The 20,018-nt window shown below is 35.1% G+C and overlaps 1 protein-coding gene across 19 annotated transcripts in view; it reads right to left on the bottom strand.

Moving 5' to 3' along the window:
* Nucleotides 1-250: 250 nt before the first annotated feature.
* Tm1 (Tropomyosin 1) overlaps nucleotides 251-20,018 on the bottom strand; it is a 62,981-nt gene continuing 43,213 nt past the window's right edge. For 6 of the 19 annotated variants that reach the window (XM_074177517.1, XM_074177516.1, XM_074177509.1 and 3 more), the window contains 4 exons: nucleotides 18,437-18,512; nucleotides 15,175-15,237; nucleotides 10,269-10,338; nucleotides 6,706-7,906 (listed from right to left, as the gene is read on the bottom strand). In XM_074177517.1, coding sequence (XP_074033618.1) covers nucleotides 7,824-7,906; nucleotides 10,269-10,338; nucleotides 15,175-15,237; nucleotides 18,437-18,512 — 292 coding nt within the window. In that variant the 3' untranslated portion in view covers nucleotides 6,706-7,823. Of the gene's footprint in view, nucleotides 533-6,705; nucleotides 7,907-10,268; nucleotides 10,339-14,670; nucleotides 14,734-14,956; nucleotides 15,020-15,174; nucleotides 15,238-18,436; nucleotides 18,513-20,018 lie in introns of those variants that run through there. The other 13 variants (XM_074177521.1, XM_074177520.1, XM_074177512.1 and 10 more) reach the window with 5 other exon arrangements.

The raw sequence follows: 20,018 nt of genomic DNA, 5'->3' as shown, positions 1-20,018 counted from the left end.
ACAACAAAAACATTCTTCTGAGGAAAAAAGTTAATAATTCATTACAATCACAACTTGACCACTCATTTGATAATGCAAAAACCAAACTTTGTTTTATTCCAAAGCCACCTTCCCTATAAATCACAGTTTTGATACTTTTATGAAATGTTTACGCCTACTAAACTTACCTTTTGAAAAATTTCTGTGTATACAGGAAAAATCAATACTTTTTCCATTCTGAAATGAGTATTGATAAAAAAACTTCGACAACCCAGTTGACAAATAATATATTAATTAAAATAATATATACATAAAAATATTCTGGTAACAAATTCTACACAATGTTAAAGAAGGCAGAAAATAACGCCCTGTATCAGACCTCAACTGTCGATTTTTCTGTTCCGTGTGAGTCGCCGCATAAGCCGTGTGCATAACTTCATACAGGGTCGAACTTAATGAAATGGAAAGAGAAATTAAAGGATGAGCTCCACGAAAGCAGTATCCAAATCGTCTCCAATTTCCTTGAAGCGTTCCTTCTCGGCCACCAGCTCGTCTGAAAGTGAAATTGTCTCAAACGTTGGAAGTTGGGGAGTTTTCGAAAATCTGGGTTCGATTTTTTCATGTTGAGAATTTTGTTATGAAAAATCGTAATATTGTACCTACCTATTCGTACCGGTGTGTGTGGTCTGTTGATTTGTAAGTTTTCATTCACGAAATAACCCGTTTTCAATGAATTTCTCGTGAATTGCACTTCCTTTTGATCAAGAAAAGAGAGATCTAACCTCAAAATTCAGGGTGCCCAAAGTGATTTTTCTTAGACTAAATGTTTGTCTTAATTTCAGGCGGTAGCAATTAGTTTTGAGGGCACCCGGCTATTTTGAAGAAATGTTTGAGTGTACTTACGTATTTTGATGCGTAGATTACAAATCCGAAAGAAAAAAGCGGCGCTATTCGTTATTTACAAAGTTACGACTCTTCAAAGTTCAGAAAAGGGCAACTATTCAGCTTTCTTTTTCACATTATAAACTATTTAAAAACACAAGCATTTATTCACTAGGTCACCTGCACCCCTTGTTCCTCCTTAATTGACACTTTTTCAATTCAACAATCAACATTTTTCTTAAAAAAAACTTAATTTAAAAACGAATGCTTGCATCAGTTGTACCAACTATGCCATTAACCTTAAAAACGTAAAATACAGAGATATGTAACCAAAAAGCAGCTCCGTACAATTTTTAACATTTTTATTGGAAAAATGTTGATTGTTGAAGTGAGAAGTGTCAAGGAAGGTGGAATAAGGTGTAAAGGTGACCTTGTGAATATATGCTTGTGTTTTCAAATAGTTTATCTTATGAAAAAGAAGGCCGAAAAGTTGCCCTTTTCTGAACTTTGAAGGATCGTAACTTTGTAAATAACGGAGAGCGCTGCTTTTTTCTCGTAATTTACGCATCCAAATACGTAAGTTGACTCAAAATTTTATTCAAAATTGCCGGGTGCTCTCAAAACGAATATTTACCGTAACATTTTTTGCCGTATTTTTTGTATTTAAATCTTCGGTGTGCCTACTACAAAAATTTATAGATTGGTGAGTGCTCAGTGGAGAAGTGTCCTCATTTGTGGATGTCGGACACGAATTTATATTTTCAGAAACGTTGAATAAGGATGTTCACAAATACGAGAGAATGTTCAGAAAATAACGGAAATTTTTGAATTTCACGAGGTTTGGAAAATCGATTTTTTATCATATATACATGCCCCTGAAGTAAGTTCAATTTTTCCGCTGTATTCATTGTTTACTTTGTCTGTGGCCAGCAGCTGATGTTATTCGTGTTTTTAGGAGTTCGGTTATTTTAGTTTGTTTAAAACAGATGGATCAAAGAATTTGTATTCAGTTTTTCGTAAAAAATGAAATGAAGTATAACGAAGTGTTTGAAATTTCAACAAAGGTTTATGGTTAGTCTGTTATGCGTGAAACAAGAGTTTACGAGTGGTATTAGCCTTTCCAAGATGGCCGTGAATACGTTGAAGATGACGCAGAACATAAACAGCCGGAGAAAACATAGAAATAGAAAATTCCCATTATTTTCTGAATATACCTCTTAATTACTATTTCGAAAGACAAGATCAAATACATAAATATGATTTTTTTATGTTCACGCAATACCTTCTTAGAGAGAACTAGAAGTTCAGCTCGTTCTACAAATGTAAGAAAGTTCCCATCAAGATAATTTTACTTTTTTTAGTCCGTGGTTTATTTTTTGTTCAACAAAATGAACAACCCAATTACAAATGGTTTTATCAATTTTTTCCATTATCAAAGCTGCCTAATAGAAAATGAGGTTGACATACCACCCTATGAACTTTTTTCTCCAAAGAATTTGTTGAAATCAACGTAACGTTAACAAGTGATGATATTTTATAACACATGGTATCGATAAAAAATGTAGAGCACAGAAAAATGTATTTTCATCATAAATTATAATACTGAATCCAGAAAGAAAAAGTTATGAACGTTGAATGACTTCACAATAAAGTCAAGATAGCAATCCGAGGGAAAATATCGAAAAATAAATCTAATTCTGTAAATCAATATTTGAAGTTCCTCAGGATCTTGGAACCCTATTTTGAACTAGAAAATTGTACACTCCTCAAATTTTAATGCTTCCTGAAGCTAAATACTGTTCAAATATATCTAGACACACTTCTTGCATACCTTGAGAATGCTGGAAAAAGACCGATTCATTCTGATTATAGACCCAAACATTTGAGTAACTTTGATGAAACAGAGGAAGGTTGAAGACTTGCCATTTTCTACACACACTTTCATGGACTGTTCGACTGACTTAGCCCACTTGATTGCCGTTTCAAAAATCTTTTCATTCGGAGAATTGACAAAATACAGAATTGTGCATATTGCCAATTGCACTGATTGACTCTGAAAGTCACGGAAATGATTTCGACTGACTTAGCCCACTTGAGCGTTTTGAAAACCTTTTTATTCAGAAACGGAGTACTTATATAATTGGCAACATACAGAATGGTGCATATTTCCAATCGAACAAAACAGGCCTATGCACAGCATAGTCAATTAGTGGCCGAGTCTGAAAGTCAGAGCAATCTGGCAATGACCTTTGACTGACTTAGCCCAATTGATTGCCGTTTTAAGAACCTTTTTATTTGGAGAAGTAAGTTCTCAAGTAACTGGCAACATGGATAATTGTGCGTATTGACAATTGCACTGAATGACTCTGAAAGTCACGGCAATCTGGAAATGATTTTGACTGACTTAGCCCATTTGACCGTTTTGAAAACCTTTTTATTCAGAAACGGAGTCTTTATGTAATTGGCAACATACAGAATGGTGCATATTTCCAATCGAACAAAACAGGCTTATGCACAGCATAGTAAATTACTGGCCGAGTCTGAAAGTCAGAGCAATCTGGGAATGACCTTTGGCTGACTTAGCCCAATTGATTGCCGTTTCAAGAAACTTTTTATTTGGAGAAGTAAGTTCTCAAGTAACTGGCAACATAGAGAATTGTGCATATTGCCAATTGCACTGAACGACTCTGAAAGTCACGGCAATCTGGAAATGATTTTGACTGACTTAGCTCACTTGACCGTTTTGAAAACCTTTTTATTCAGAAACGGAGTCCTTATGAAATTGGCAACATACAGAATGGTGCATATTTCCAATCGAAGAACCTTTTTATTTGGAGAAGGAAGTTCTCAAGTAACTGGCAACAAAGAGAATTGTGCATATTGCCAATTGCACAAAACAGGCCTTTGCAATACATAGCGGACTACTGGCTGACTGAAAGTCACAACAATCTGGGAATGACCTTGGACTGATTTAGCCACTTGACTGTTTTGAAAACCTTTTCATTTGGAGAACGGGGTATTCATGGAATTGACGAAATACAGAATTGTGCATATTGCCAATTGTACAGAACAGACCTATGCAAAGCATAGCAGACTACTGTCTGACTCAATTTTACTGACCTAGCCTGCTTATTGACCCACTCGCAGTGAAGGGTAAAATAGATCTACTCACCTTGTATCTATCTACCTTAGGAAATGAACTTTCTCACAATTTTCAATTGTAGTATTTGTAGTTGCAAGATATATTAAACCTAACATCATTGAAAAACAACAGAAGGTCAACCTTGTTCTTGATGTACAGAAAATATTAAGAGATATCTAAAGGTTTGACAAAGGACATCATGCTTATATCAAAAATAAGCATAGTTATTAATGGTTCCAAATTATCAAAGTATAGTTCCCAATAATATGAAAAATGACAGTTTGGAATTGAAGATATAGCAATCATCGTATTGTATTTCAACAAATTCAATCGAGAAAATGAATGGAATAGTCATCTACGTTTGACATTCTTTCATAAAAATAATTTAGATTGGAACTTGCCCAGTGAAAAAAATCCATTACTAGACAGTTTTTTGATTTGGAATAATAAGATCAAGTTGAGAAATTTGTTTAATCGGTGTTTCAAACTGTATTCTCTCAAATATCTGATTTAGGATTAGACAAAATTTGGTTTCAACATTTTTTTTCATTCATTTAAAAGGCAAATTTCATTGCTTTCACAATCACAAATTATTATGTTGACTTGAAGTAAACGTTCTTTTGTTAGAGTTTATGTAAATGTTCAAATGTCTTATCCATTATCAGCTCTAGAGTTTATCAAATATTTTTACAAATGCATTCAATGGGTAACATTTTGATTTGAAGTTATTCCACTCAATACAACTTTTTGTATTCAATTTCGAACTCATTTCGGTTTTCTTTCTCAGATTACTTCCACATTTTATAGTTATTTTCATTATTCCTCAGATTGAGAATAGTTAAAAACCACAATGTCTGTTGAGTTCATGGAGGATAAAGATGAGGAGAACTATCTTTATGTCCGTCCAAAGCCATTGAATTAGGGCTAAAATTAAAGAATAAGGGGAGCTGTATAAAACGGAAATAGAAACCCGCTCTTGCAAAAGCCAATTGCATATGCAGAAAATTTTCTGTGAAGATTCCTGCAATAACGCCTGTCGGATACAATCCAACGCCCTTCGTGGTATTAGCCAGGGGAGTAGTTGTTTAAAGTTCATTCGCTTTAGATTTGCCCTTTGAATTACACAATAATTCATTGACTCTCAACGTCATCTCATAGTAAATTTGTTAGGTTATATTTACCCATATTCGACTGCGTGAATAGTTACATTTCTAAACTCTATCTATATCATTAACTTGAGCCATTAAATATACTCGAACTCGGCATACTTCACATTCTCTATAATTGCTAGGTTCATATCATACCACTTTTGATATTAGCGCCATTTTGGACGAATTTTAAAATATAGTTTACTACTGGATACATTTTCAGTAAAATCCCCGGGACGGTTATTTCTTCTTACCATCACCCTCCATAGCTGAGTTGTTATACATAACTTATACAACTCATTTATTGGGATGTGACTTTAACCTTCAACGTCGAATTCGTAAATTGTTTGTGGACACTTGAGGTGTGTTCGTTTAATGCTAATCCGAGCGCTCGAATAGCTCGGCGAGCGTTCAATAAAGCAGATCTGTTACAGTTTGAATGGACTGATCCGTTACTTGATGTAAATAACACTCCAGTGACTATAATTACGCAATTTTCACAAACATTGTTTATTTGTAGATTCGTTTTATCAACACCGTAGCTTCCTACTGAGGAAATGAGCCTAGAAATAAAAATGTTTGTGAGAACTGTTATTATAATCTTGGATAGTTTCTCATCTACTGTGTTCGGTACTTGAAAGAGCGAGGAAAAATGTGATCGATATTAATTTCAGGATCAGACAGATTTTTTTACGTCATTTGTCATATTTGAAGAAGTTGGTAAAGTTTCAGTTATTTTTTGGGAAAATTTCCGACTTTTGTCGGCAAATACTGTTTCCACAAAGAGTTCATGATAACATAATGGTGCCATCTTCAATATTAGTCATTCTTGGATACTTGAAAAAAAAAACTTCATCATATATCAGAGATTTTGTTGCAACAAATGTTAATTTGTCATTCAAATACAATCTGGCGTGCGTTAAATTTATTTCGCACTGTTGACTATGCGATCACGTGGTATCAAATCTGCATCTGCTCGCTCGGATCTAGATTTTCTAAATCGAACACACCTTTGGAATAGTAAATATTTTCGTGACTATTCCTGTTATGTGGTTTTTTCTGATATAACATTCCTAATCTTATCAACATTTACTTTAGAATCATCGCCAAATATTGAAATACTAATGAACGTTTTTTGAATGGAAACAATTGGAAAAAAAAATAAGTGTTTTTATTTTCCTTGGCAGAGGCGGAGAACGAGTGTAAAATATTTCAGTATGTCTCCATTATCTATTTACTCTCAAATACTGACCATTTCACCTTTTTTTTTTCAATAGACTGTTCACTACTACTGGTAAATGATCTCTCACCTTTTGAAACCTTCTATCGGAACAGACCTATTCAACGAAGGGACATAATTTAAAATAGTCTTAACTGAAACTACATCGATTAAATTTCTTAATGGATTTGGCCTAAATCATTTCAATTTGAACGAATTGTTTACAATTCAACCCAGATTTTCTTGTGGTAAAGGTCAACAGCGAGTTAGTCGACACTCAAATAAAACCATGCAAAACAAAACAAAAAAATGGGCAATGAAAACAAAAAAACGCATGAATTAAAAACTTTTTTTATATATATATAACTAAATAAAATACACAATCGTATTAGAATATGAACAGGCGTTAGGCTAGACTTCATAATTTAATGATTATAATCAATCGGAAAAGTAAATAAAACACTTGTAGATAAAGGAACCAATTAAATTACTGACACCGAAAACCCTCTTAAGACTTGCAATTGATTATTAAATAAATGAATAATATACATAAATTAATGATAACCCTGGATGGATCCTTTATGAACAAGCTGCATTACAAAATATTGACTAAATGTAGAAAAAATGTACAATATACAAAAAACAAAACCGTTAAATCTTATATTAACGAAGTATTTGTCGGCCGATCAAGTGGCAGTGTTGATCATTAATATTATTGCAGCTGTTAGAGAGATCAACGCACGACCTTTTCAAATCGATACAAAACTCCGAACTTTTACTTCAGACGGTGATTTCTTTTATAAATATAATACTGCTCGAAACAGCTAAGCGTATTGAAAATATATATATAAAAATTTGATATTTTTTAAATAAATTGAATAATTGTCATGAACAGTGAGGAATCGAACTTCAATGTCCTACCCTTCAGATGCTAACTAGATTACGTTAAATATAGGACATCAAAGTCTCGATTATTTTCCATAGTTTTACCAAAAACAGAATTATCAGCAATTTCTCAATAAAATCGTATGAACTAACACAATATTCAAAATTTCTATTATTCTCGGATGGAATTCTGGAAAATTCACAAAAAAAGCCACTGAATTGAATACTTAATAGTTAAATAGGCAGTGTAGAATTTTCCAGGTGCTACCAACCCCTGGTGAAAAAATAATTTTCTTCGAGTCAAACTTTCTCGAAACCAACAACTTTCAAAAACACTTAGCTGCTTGCGAGCCAGACCAAGTGCTGAAGCAACACACTTGACATTTTCCTTGACAAATTAAGCACCAATTTACTTTGAATAATTTTTTCGCGCGCAAAAAATAGTGAATACCAAGAACATCTCTTGCCCTTATTTCAAGTCGTTTGTGTCCAACTGAACGGGGATACAAAAACTAGGCAGGAATGTGTTAGTTGAAAGAGGCCGGCCTCTTCAAAGGTCTTATATTTTTTACATATTTTGGATGTCATGCAACGTGGCCTCCATTTCGTCTGCAAGCATTTTGTTCTTTTCTTTCTCCACAACGAGATCGTCTGCAAGGGATAGGGTTATTATGCAACACAGAAAAACAACATAAAATTGCGACTTCGTCAACTAGTTACCAAATAACGGAAAAGGTCCGCAGAAGCGATAATTTTTCCAAAAATGTGACTATATGAGGGATTTTCGGCCAATTTTTCTCTACGAACTCAAATTGAACTAAATACCTGCTGCTGGTGATGATGGACGCAGTTCGACATTGTTTTGCTAAATTTCATTCCGGAGATTTTAGTCTCGAAAATCAGCCCCGAAGTGGTCGACCTACAGTAATGCAGGACAAGGATTTAAGGGCCCTGGTGGAGATTGACCCATCACAAACTGTGCGTGAGATGACGGAAGAACCTGGCGTCAGCTCCCATGAGGTTTTCGATGGTTTAAAACGTATTAGAAAGGTCAAAAAGCTCGAAAAAAGGTTCCCCACGTTTTTAATGATCGATAGAAATTATCAGGTTTTGTGGTCTGTTCTTCTTTGATTTTGCGCAACCAAAACGACCCTTTTTTGGAACTGATCGCCACGTGTGATGAAAAGTGGACCCTCTACGACTAAAGGATACATCCAGGACAGTGGTTGGACACCAGGCACTTCCCAAAGGCGAAAACTCTTCAAAAAAAGACCATGATTTATGTATGGTGATCAACGGCTGGTGTGATTCACTATAACTTTCTGCAACCGGGCCAAACCATCACACCAGAGTCCTATTGTGAGGTGACTTGGGATGTGGGGGTTGAGCAAACCGGCCATCAGAGCCTGCTTCCACGTAGCCCTGCTGGATACTGGAATGACAGAATCACTTGTGGTTCTGTTATTCCCTAATTGAATGGCATCCTAAGGTGTGTGTATCCGTGCCGAGAGGACGAATGACACTGAGCCTATCAGCTGTCACTACGGAACCTTCGAGCGACCACTCGTCGTAGCATCGCCTTGTCACGGTAATGCAGGGCTCTGCCGTGATTGATCTTCTTTCCCTAGCTACTCGTGGGGCTTTTATGGACAGAGTTAACTGAAAAATTCTTTCTGACGCTGGGTCTACAGAGGAGATGGATGTCAAGCTTACGACTCAACTGACCTCCTTGTAAATTTAGATCAGGAGCGAGAGCTTCTCAACTCTCCAACTCCTGATCCAATAACTGAACCAGTAGATGAACAAAGATAGTTCTGTGGCACACGAAATTCAACTAACAGAAGCAAACGGTTACGACAATAACGATGAAACGATAACGAATAACGCACGCAAAACGATCGAAAACGCACGCAAAACGATCGAAAACGCACGCAAAACGATCGAAAACGCACGCAAAACGATCGAAAACGCACGCAAAACGATCGAAAACGCAAGCAAAACGATCGAAAACTCACGCAAATCGCACGGAAAACGGTCGAAAACGCACGCAAATCGCACGATCGAAACAGTTTCGCGTGCGAAATGGTGCGTTTCGATCGTTTTGCGTGCGTTTTCGATCGTTTTGCGTGCGTTTTCGACCGTTTTGCGTGAGTTTTCGATCGTTTTGCGTGCGTTATTCGTTATCGTAACCGTTTGCTTCTGTCAGTTGAATTTCCTGTGCCACAGAACTATCTTTGTTCATCTACTTGAACCTAAAAAAAGACTAAGTCGTCTCCTCGAGAGCGGGCTACCTTATGAAACCGCCTTGCACCAAATTCTTGAGTGGCTTACGCAGAATTTGTCTCAGGTGGAGGAACAAACCCCCCATGAGCAGGTTAGCAAACGTTTGCGCTCAAGTGATGATTTACCAAAACCAGAGGCGAAAAAGCCCTGCACGGCTGAATCTAAGGCATCGTCAGGTGTAGCTGACGTGCAAAAACCCTCATATGGGAAGGTTGTCGCAGGTATCAAGGTGGGAATCTTGCACCTTGACTACTCGATTACCTCATCAGGCAAATACGACCTTCGTTGACTTCATCGAATCCCGAGCACGCAAAAAAAGGTCATAATGAGCCAATCTGAGAGGTGCAATTGGAGATAATCCTCACAAGAAAACAGTTTTTCGAAATTATCTCTAAGAATTTGAAAATTTGGTATTTGATCTTGTATTGACCAAGTATATTAATATGCAAAAGTTTATCAAAAGCAACAAACACACTAAAAAAATTCACCCGGTCTTCTTCTTATTAACTTAGTCTTTGTACTTATTTGTACTACGATTTCATGACATATATTTTCGAAACGCAACCCATCGAAAAAAAAACAATATTTCCACATGATTTGGTAACTGGTTTGACGATGCGCAAGAGTGTTATGAAAAAAAATAAATAAAAAAACTCAACGTATAGCAGCGTTTTAGTTGAGTAGCTCTGAAGAAGTGTAAAACTCTCCAAAACGTCTAACGCAAACATACCTTCCAGTCTGTCGACCTCCTTCTGGAGTTTCTGTACGGAACGTTCAGCAAATTCAGCTCTGGCTTCAGCCTGTCAAAAATAAATGCACAATTTGTTGAGAATTTAAAGAAAATCCATACTAAACAAAAAATGAAGGTGAACATAAGAGAATGAATTGTACGTATTTGCCACAAAAGAAAATTGGTGAAATTTACCACACATAGTTACTACACTTTTCACAAATTTGTTCACCTTCATTTTTACCATAAATAGTTAGATAGACTTCATTTTTCCCTTAATTTCTATCAAGAACTTTTTTAAATAAATAAAATCTATGAATGTAACAATTTGATGACTTCTTTCACATCGATTTCTGCACTTTCAACAAACTATATGATCTTTTATGTTTGCAAGGTTGATAATCAAAGTGAAGCTTGCCACAACTGTTACATAAGAGCAACAAAACGAATATTTTTCAATCGTTCAAAAGAACACCTGAATTTTTTTTCAATAAATATAAAACTGAAAGTTTACTGGGTCATCGAGGAAAAATGAAACCTTTCCAGTAGTACACAAACCAAAATTGCATTCCCAAGCGTTACTACAATCACGAATAACAAATATTCAACTATCTACTTTTGTTTCAGCAAAGCAAAAATATTTCGCAACTGAAATTATACAACTCTAAAAAACAAACATGCAAGAAACAAACACGAAACACCGAATACTTACAAAATTCATAGTGAAAATATAGTGCAACCTAAAAATTACTAGAGTGATCGGTTTCACCAATAGCTTACAAGAAGCGGTGATAAAAGCTGAGACTGAAGGTTTGATGAAAATTAAAATGAGGGGGTAGATACAGTGGAGGTGCAAGGGGCGTGGATTCAATATTAGGGGATGGACTTGCGTTGTATATACAGGGTGTAACATAAGTACGTTAAAACATTCAAGTGACGTATTCCTGAGACAATTTCAAGAAAAAAAGTCTATATGAACTTGTGTCCGAAAATGCCTCGTTTCGGAGATACGGGGTGTTGAAATTGAATTTTTTGTTCGCTTTTTGAAAATAACAATTTTCCATATCGATGCATATTACTTAGCTCTTAGGGCGCTAAGTGAAGTTGCTGAGAACATTACAAAAACTAAGTATGTTGTGGATATCTCGAAAACGATCACCTCCAGCGTTGTTGAGGAGGTGGACCTTTTTTACTTGAAAAAGATGTGGGAATTAGGTTTTTTAATGAAAAGTACCAAAAGTTCACTGTCAACAAAGTTAGGGCAATTTGAAATAAATAATGACAGCGTACGCAGCGACCTCTAGATGTTACATGAAAATTAATACGAAATTATGATTTCCCACGTCAAAAAACCCCGCGTACCGAATTTCGTGCAAATAACTTACATTTTTTCTTTTAATTCTCTCAGGAATACGTCATTTGAATATTTTAAAGTACTTATGTTACACCCTGTATATGAAGCATCAGCAAATGTCTGAGCCGACCAAAGTGTATGGTGATTTTCAAAATTACTTTCAATTCATACCGACGCATAATGTATCATAAAGGATATAAAGTGTATACAGAGTGATTTACTAACAGCGTTACAAGTGAACGTTCAACAATTATTTTGCTACAATTACCAATTTTTCAAATTTACATAAAAAATAGTATGGTGAAAATAAGAGAAGTGGGAATGGATAAAAAAAAAAGAGAAATACATCAGAAAAGAATATGAAAAAACTGAGAAACCTAAATATTCAATCATCTACATAAATTGATTTGAAACATTCATACACTGTTTGTTCTGCAAAGAGTAATTGAAGTGGATGAATGGGGTTTGAAAAGTAGTTTAACTATTGAAAATAAATATTATCAAAAGTAAATGAAAAGTGACTTGTGAATGAAAAAATAATGTGTCATTATTTCTTGGGTTTGAAGGACGAGGATTTTTGTATTTCTTCCTGACATTTCTCTGGCGCGAGTGGCTAGCTTCCTCAGAAGTTTATACATCCTCAGTTGATATCTCCGATGACTGGATAGGTGTATCTGGCTTAGGTAAATTACGGATTTGTTCCTATGTATCTTTTGGTGGTTCCGAAGTATACCTTCCCACAAGTGCACGGTTTGCGACAACACCTGCTGCTGATAGCGAGTCCCTTTTGTCTTTAGCCGACCTGAGGTCGGCTAAAGGGGGTTTGAAAACCGTTTCTCCAAATCGACCCGATGGGATTGAAAACACAAAAATACGGGGAAGTATCTATATGGTGTGTCCATACTTTTCAGCAATACTCTCAACGGCATACACTTTTTCAAATGTTTCTGTATGTAAAACAAATTGTTATCCATTAAAAAACTTTGTATTTCATCTTTCCTCGAATTTTTATTCGGTACTTCAATGAGCTGTCGCGAATGATAGGAAGCGTTTGATAGGAAGCGCTGTCAAGAACAATCACACTATTCGCATCCAAATTTGGGATCAATGTATTTTCAAACCTTTTCTCGAAAATATTAACTTCCATGTTCTTATGATAGTCAACATTGCAGTCCTCAAGTTTTTCCCACATAATTTCAAAGAGTTTGGGACCCATCTTTTACTTCCACTGCAATGCACAATGCTTAGTCGCGATCGTTTCTTTGCAGGCATGTTAGGCGTCCGCATTCTCGAACCATCAGTCCAGCCTTTCGTAACTGTGTCGTGAGTGTCATACCAAGTTTCGTCCAAATAGAAAATATGCCGTATTCTTGTCTATATTTAGTTATTTCTTCTGAGTATTTGTTACGCAATTCCACTATTTTTCTGCTTTCCATAACTGATTGACGTTTGTTTGTTATTTAAAATCTAAATCCTAGTTTTTTTATCCAATTCTGAAGAGTTTTGTCATGGCCAGAAGTATTCAATTTCTTCCTTATGATTTCAGTTGTAGGAATCTCATTGCTTTTGTAATAGTCGTATATTGTTTTTTTCAATGATTTTATTAGATGAACATCTAAAGGTTTAGGTAATCCCGTATCACATCGCGTCCTGCGTTCATATGGTTTGTTTTTGACCATTTAACGTACAGTTGAGAAAAAAATTTCGGCCAAATCTGATGTTGCTTGTAATAGTTTGTATCCCTCAAAACCAAACTTGAGATTTAGATTCTTATATACATTGAAACATACCCTCTGTGTTTCAATATTCAAATGCATTCGAATCTTATTCACTAGTATCTCTTTTTCGCATTCTTCGCTATTGATATCACTACACTGGAAAAAGTCTGCGTTGTTATCAAACTCGTTATTACTATTAGTACTTGTCCAAATACGCCACGTTATAATAAGTTATTATAACTGCACCAATATCGAATTTCAATACTCAAATCGCGATCAGTTCCTGATACGACACGACGACGATAACCATCTCCGCATTCCCCGATTTCTATTCGTCACGGTAACATGACTTCAAATTTAATTTTATAACTCTTCAGCCAATCATAAAACTCGGTTAGTAGCCGGTTCATTTTCATGTATTGGTTTTTTGGCCTTTGAGAATGCCGCCAATTTTAGGTGTGCACAATATCGTTTACTTCGACTATACCTATCCGTGTGCGTAGGTTCTCGGTACACTTTATGGGTTAGTCTAACACCACATCGTTCGGTTAGTACATTTAAGAATGCTATCCGCCGCTTCTGTTCAGCTTTCATGGTAAACTTGATGCTAGGGTGTTGAGCGTTCAAGTGGTTTGTAAAAAGGTTCACGCCAGCAAAAATCCACGGCCTTCGAACCCGAAAAATAGTGACACTGCCAACAGTACGAAATATCGTTTTCATTTTTGGGAAAAACCCAACTTTCAGAAGAGAACACCTAATTGAAAACTGACAATGTTCGAAAAAAATATTTTTGATCCCTAAGCAGTTGCATGACCTATTCGGTAGACTGGCAGATGCAGATCTATTGAATGGTCAGCAAGATAACCAGATTTAATTACATTGGAATATTTTCTGTGAAATTTTTTAAAAGCTTTTTTTCATATATCAGGACATTGTTGCGATATCAATAGTCAGCAAATCGAAAATTTAATTTGATTGAATGGTTTTGTCAAAGGAGATATTTGACGTCCTGAAACTTTTGTTGCACCCTGTACAGACTTAAAAAAGTCACACTTTCAAGCAATCACTTGTAACACTCTCAATGCATTACTTTGTATACATTCCTAAGAGATAAATATCGAAAACGGAATTTAAATTTGCTCAAATATAAACGTCCACTATATTTTCCAAAAAAAAAAAAAATGCGAATGTGAGAACTGATAAAACAAAAAAAGGAGGTATTAATTTAGAAATTTAACTTTTTCCGTTTCAATTTCGAGGATCTGGCACGCATTTTTTTTTTGGAAAATATCTCGACGTCAAGAGTTCCAACATTCCAAAACCAACTTACTTCACGCAATTTATCAGAGATGCTACGGATTTTGTCTTCACTGTACTCTCTCGTGACAGCAGCCTAGATAAACAATATATACAAAATGTATACATGCGAAATATACAGAAGAAAAGTTACAGAGAAACGACCAAAGTGTCGAATGAAAAAAGTATGTACCACTATTGCCCGAAAGATATCAGTGGCGGGGTGAAGAATGTACACAGAGGGGGAGCTACACAGCAGACATAACCTAGAACCTAGACATACACATTCCTCCGAATCCTTCCTTCCCCTAAAAAATTACCTCTCTCAATTGCTGTTCCACCTGTTTTAACGTAACAGAATACTCGTCTTCTTTGCGCGTCGCCTATGTTAGTTAAAAAAAAAAGAAAACATTAGAACGTCACGACATCTGCACAATCATAAAAACTATAGTTTGGCTACATGCTAAAACAAAAAAAAAACATAAAAAACTGCCAGAGGTTAATGGAGCAATGTTAAAGAGAAACACTGCGTCTGTACCTCCTTTAGGCGGGTGGTAAGGTTCTTAATTTGGTTTTTGTATTCCTCCTCGCGTTGGTTGGCCTAGGGGTAAATCATTATATAGAGTATAACGTGAAAAAAAAATTAAAAAGTGTTCGAAAAACATGGATAGAAATCCTAAACACTGTTTTCTATTGAAATGCATCAATAACCATGAATACTACATGTCTTCATGTCCTTGAAGGACAGTTAAGTTCAATATTATCGACAGTGATTGTATCAAAACGATAAACTTATTGATGAACTATAAAAAAGTGAATTTGGGAAGTATGGGGTTGAATAAAAAAAATCCAGTGTACTGGAAAAGAGAAAATAATGAATTTCTTTCGAAACTATTAATATCATATTTTTATTACTGTTACGCTTTTGGGTGTTCCCGGTATGAAGGGCCTCAGAACTGTATTCATCTAAGATGTTGTTATACAAATAAATATTTTTATTTGTGTTTGGCACTGTTACCAGTTACACACCAAATAAACTTGAATTCTAATGCTTGTATTTTAGTAAATCGTTTATTGACGAAACTCTGGATATCAACAAAAAAAACATTTCAGATGATACCGACTTGATAGAACAAAAAGATTCAGCTAGGCGTGACAATATTTGTTTTGACTGTTTCACTTGACAGGAGGGGGACTGATTTATTTACTTTTTATTTACCAAAAATCACACCAAATTCAAATTTTTGTTTGAAGGTGATTGACAATGTTTCATGATGAATTTCAATAGTTCGGACTTCCATTGTCTACTATATAAAATGATTTGAAATCCCCGAAACAACTAAAAAGGAATAATTAAAAATGAATAACTGAAAATAACAATTATATTAAGCAAAATGAACCTGAAATGAAATAATAGTGAAATAAACTACATGTAAAAATATAACAATTAAATAAATAAAAACAGAGTAAAAATGAAGGAATGAAAAAAGAAAATAAAAATAAAAAGTATAGAGATTCCAAGTCACGTTAGTTCATGACGTTTTGATTGTTAGTATCTACAATCGTCTTCGGGTGATGACTGGACTGATTCCTCCGAGAGATGACTATTTATAGGTCGTTCGAGTACTTTCACTTATCCTCGCTTTCCATTTTCCGCTTCACTGGTTCCGTGGGAGATGACCGTTTTGGCAAGAGTTGGCCATTTTTCGCTTGATGATGAGTTTCCATATATTGCGTATTTTTACGCTGGCTTGGCTGAATACGTTGTTGGACAACATGTATGCGGCTTCCTTGAATTTTCTCCTATACCAATGTTCCTCTCTGTGCAAGATCTCAGCTTGGGACCACTCGATGTTGTGTTGATGGGTCCAAACATGGTCTGCTATTCCTGATTTGCTGGTTTCCCCTGGCTGTGTGTGTTTCTTCTGCTCGGCAATGCCAACATTCAATGGCCTCTTAGTTTCATCAATATAAGATTTTCCGCACTCACAGAATATCCTGGTAAATGCAATTCTTGGAATCGCAGTCCGCGTTTGGTGGCCTGGTTTTCGTGAGGCTGCTACGGATAGTGTTACCGGATCTGAAACAGGTTCTGATATTAAACTTGGAACCAATTCTTCTTATCCTCTCCGATAATCCTCTGATGTAGAGAAGTGCAAGCACTGGTTGTGACGGCTTCTCTTCCTTGCGAGGCTCCTGCTGTCTTTTAGCTAAAAAGTTTTCTACCATCGCTTTGGAGTAGCCATTCCGTTGAAGATCATTTTTGATGATGTCTAGTTCCTTCTCGAGACCTTCCTTTGTATTACAGCGCTCAAAAGCACGGTCTAATAGAGTCTTGATGATTCCTCTTTTAGTCGATTGATCGTGGTTGGATTCGTGGTTCAGATACTGTCACGTATGAGTGGGTTTTCGGTATACAGATGTTTCCCACTTAGTGTCGGTTCTGTTCACCAAAACGTCTAAGAATGGCAATTCGTTGTGGATTTCCTTCTCCATTGTGAAAGTGATGGAAGGTCTCACGCTGTTGATGTGTTTCAGGAAGGCGTCTAGTTCAGTGTTCCCATGGTTCCATATTATGAAGGTGTCGTCAACATATCTCAACCAGACTCGAGGTTTCTTGAGGGCTTCTTCAATGACCAGAGTTTTAAACCACTCCATATATATGTTGGCTATGACTGGTGAAAGTGGCGATCCCATTGGCAGTCCCTCATCTTGTGTAAAGAATTCGTCTTTCAGTTGGAAATAACAGTTTCTTTTAGTTGTTTCAGGGATTTCAAATCATTTTATATAGTAGACAATGGAAGTCCGAACTAGTGACAAACTCAAATTTAATGTGCAAAGACTCCAATACTGAAACCTATTTTCTATCATTTGTTTATCATGTTTTCAAATTTTGTTTTCTTGTCAGACACTCAGTATAGGTATGGGGTTGCAGAAATATCAAAGTGAAAGTTTCTGCTATATTTTGGAACACTAAAACCTAATTACCCATCGTCTCATAATTATTTTTTTGGCGAGTCATACATAGTACGAGTATTTTTATTTCTGTCACAAGGTATCACAAAATGTATTCTAAGTGACAGATTCAGTATTGACCAGAATACGGTAATCAAGCCACGAAAAATAATGATCAAATACTGAAAATCAGAAAAATGTTAGAATTCGGGTCCTTCCCAATTTTTATCTCCATCTGTTATTACTTTTTAGTCTCTATATCCTTCATTAAAGTTGATATCGTTTCTTAACAAAAATTTTTTACAACTCGAGATAACCCCAAAGTTGATTCCGCAGGGTTTCTACTATCTATATCTATCAACTTTTTTCATCAAAATCAATTAGGATATTCGATGGGGGTCAAATATAAATATCACATTATTACAAACAACCTAGTGATAGATTGCTTAGGATTTCTATACATCATTGTAAGTTTCTCCAGATACACAAGTACCAACAGTGACAATAAATTATAAAAATATGACAGAACTGACCGATATTTTTTCAAAACCATTATAACGGAGTCAAAATAACAGACTTTAATGCGAGATTCGAATAAAAGACATTATAAATAACGACTTTCTAAGAAACTAAACAGAAACAAGTTGTTATAGGTACTACTAGTTTTGATGAAGAAAAACGCCGTTAAAAAAGTTTTCAAGAAAAGAAAAGTCGTCATTTAGCAATCAATGAATTCTAATTGTACATTCAAGATAACATATGTTTCAATAACAAATTTTAATACTGACGAAGATTTGTTCTGAAAGTAAATGCATTATAAGAAAGTCAAATGGAAAATTTCTCACCTTCTCTTCGGAGACTTCGAGGGATTTCAAGTTGTTGCCTACAACGCGAAGTTCTTCTTCAAGTTCCACGATTTTGCTGAAAGAGTTCATTATAGAAAATCAGAATTAATTTTTAATTGTACAATGGTAAAATACACAAAGATCGCCTGCACTACATAAAAAATATAATGTCAAGGGAAGAGTTGATAAATTATTATTATCATTAGCATTACTATAACACTTTGAATCAATTTTTATGGCTTTCATCAAAGTAGCGAAATAAATAAAACACAATCATGTTTCCCTGTTATTGTAGACTGACAATAGGTAAGTCGAAGGAATTGATGATTTTTATTCAAAGAACAATAATTTATTATCCAATTCGCAACACAAATTGAAAATTAAATTTTGTCAAAATTGGAACTTTCCTCTATCTGGTGGAATGACCACCAAACATTTGTTTTTTTTTATATTCCTTAATGAAACAATTTTTTTCACGTAAACTTAGAGCCTTCCTCTCTAAGAATAACTTCACAATAACCCTACCGGTGTTATGCCCAATGAACACGCTAATCAACCATATATAATGGATTTTTGCCACGCCCTTTGGCCAATTCAAATTACATCACTAACCTAAAAAAATGTTTTTCACCTCAATTCCTATACCCGTGGTTTTAATACTGATAAGAGTGATAAACGTAGTAGAACAGGCGATCTACATGTATTCCAGAGTATAAATTCAATTTGTCCATTAGCATGCATAAAGGTCTAAAAATAAGCATTACGAATATGTGGTAATTTCAATTCCTACAAAATTGTCACTTAAAAACGGGCCAGTAGGTTCTGAACAGAAAATATATTTTCTATAACAAACGATTAGATCTGGGACAGACTTTTCTACACAGACTTTAATACAATACCTACTTTATATTGTAATCTTGTAAACTTATTTTGTCATTATTATCCACTTACAGAACTAGCCTCATTATTAATATTTCCTAGATTTGAGTAAACTGTTATAATGAAGTACTGTCATTTCAGATTGACATTTTGTTTTATATTTTTTATAAATTTACGTAAGGTATGCAATGCAGATATTTCTTAGTTCTCTTCAACTGAGGTTCAAAAAAGGGAGTTTGGTTAGGTTTCTCGTGGTATAAAGTACAATAATTTATTTAAATTGAAAGGAGTACCCTTTTGGAAACGTTACAATATAATTTTCATATAATTCAATATCATTTGGAGTATTTGCCAGAAAAGTTGTGTGTCCCCTCTTTGAGTAAGTTTTCCATTTCCAACTGGAGATCAAAAAACCAAAAGTGAGTTTAATCTGAATTAGTTTTCATATTGTTTTTTGAGACTTCTTTTCTCTCTTGTGGAAGTAACTTTTCCTAGAGAGAAAGTGTCAATACTTTTTTCAAAATTTCAAATGGCTACCTCTGATTTCAATACATTTACATCGGAAAGTTATTTTACTGAATGGTTTATATCATTTAAAAATTGCGTTGACAAGACTTTCTTTAGAATGTTATTTTTCCAGAGAATGTTTTTTCCACCTTCTCAGAAAAACGATTCAAAACGATCAACATCATAAGTTAAAACG

This window comes from Leptinotarsa decemlineata, unplaced genomic scaffold, assembly GCF_025532065.1.
Source record: "Leptinotarsa decemlineata unplaced genomic scaffold, Ldec_3_MD MMD2_tig00002974_RagTag_RagTag, whole genome shotgun sequence".
NCBI lineage: Eukaryota > Metazoa > Arthropoda > Insecta > Coleoptera > Chrysomelidae > Leptinotarsa > Leptinotarsa decemlineata.
The sequence above is the reverse complement of the archived record's forward strand: the minus strand, read 5'-3'. Positions and strand labels throughout refer to the sequence as shown.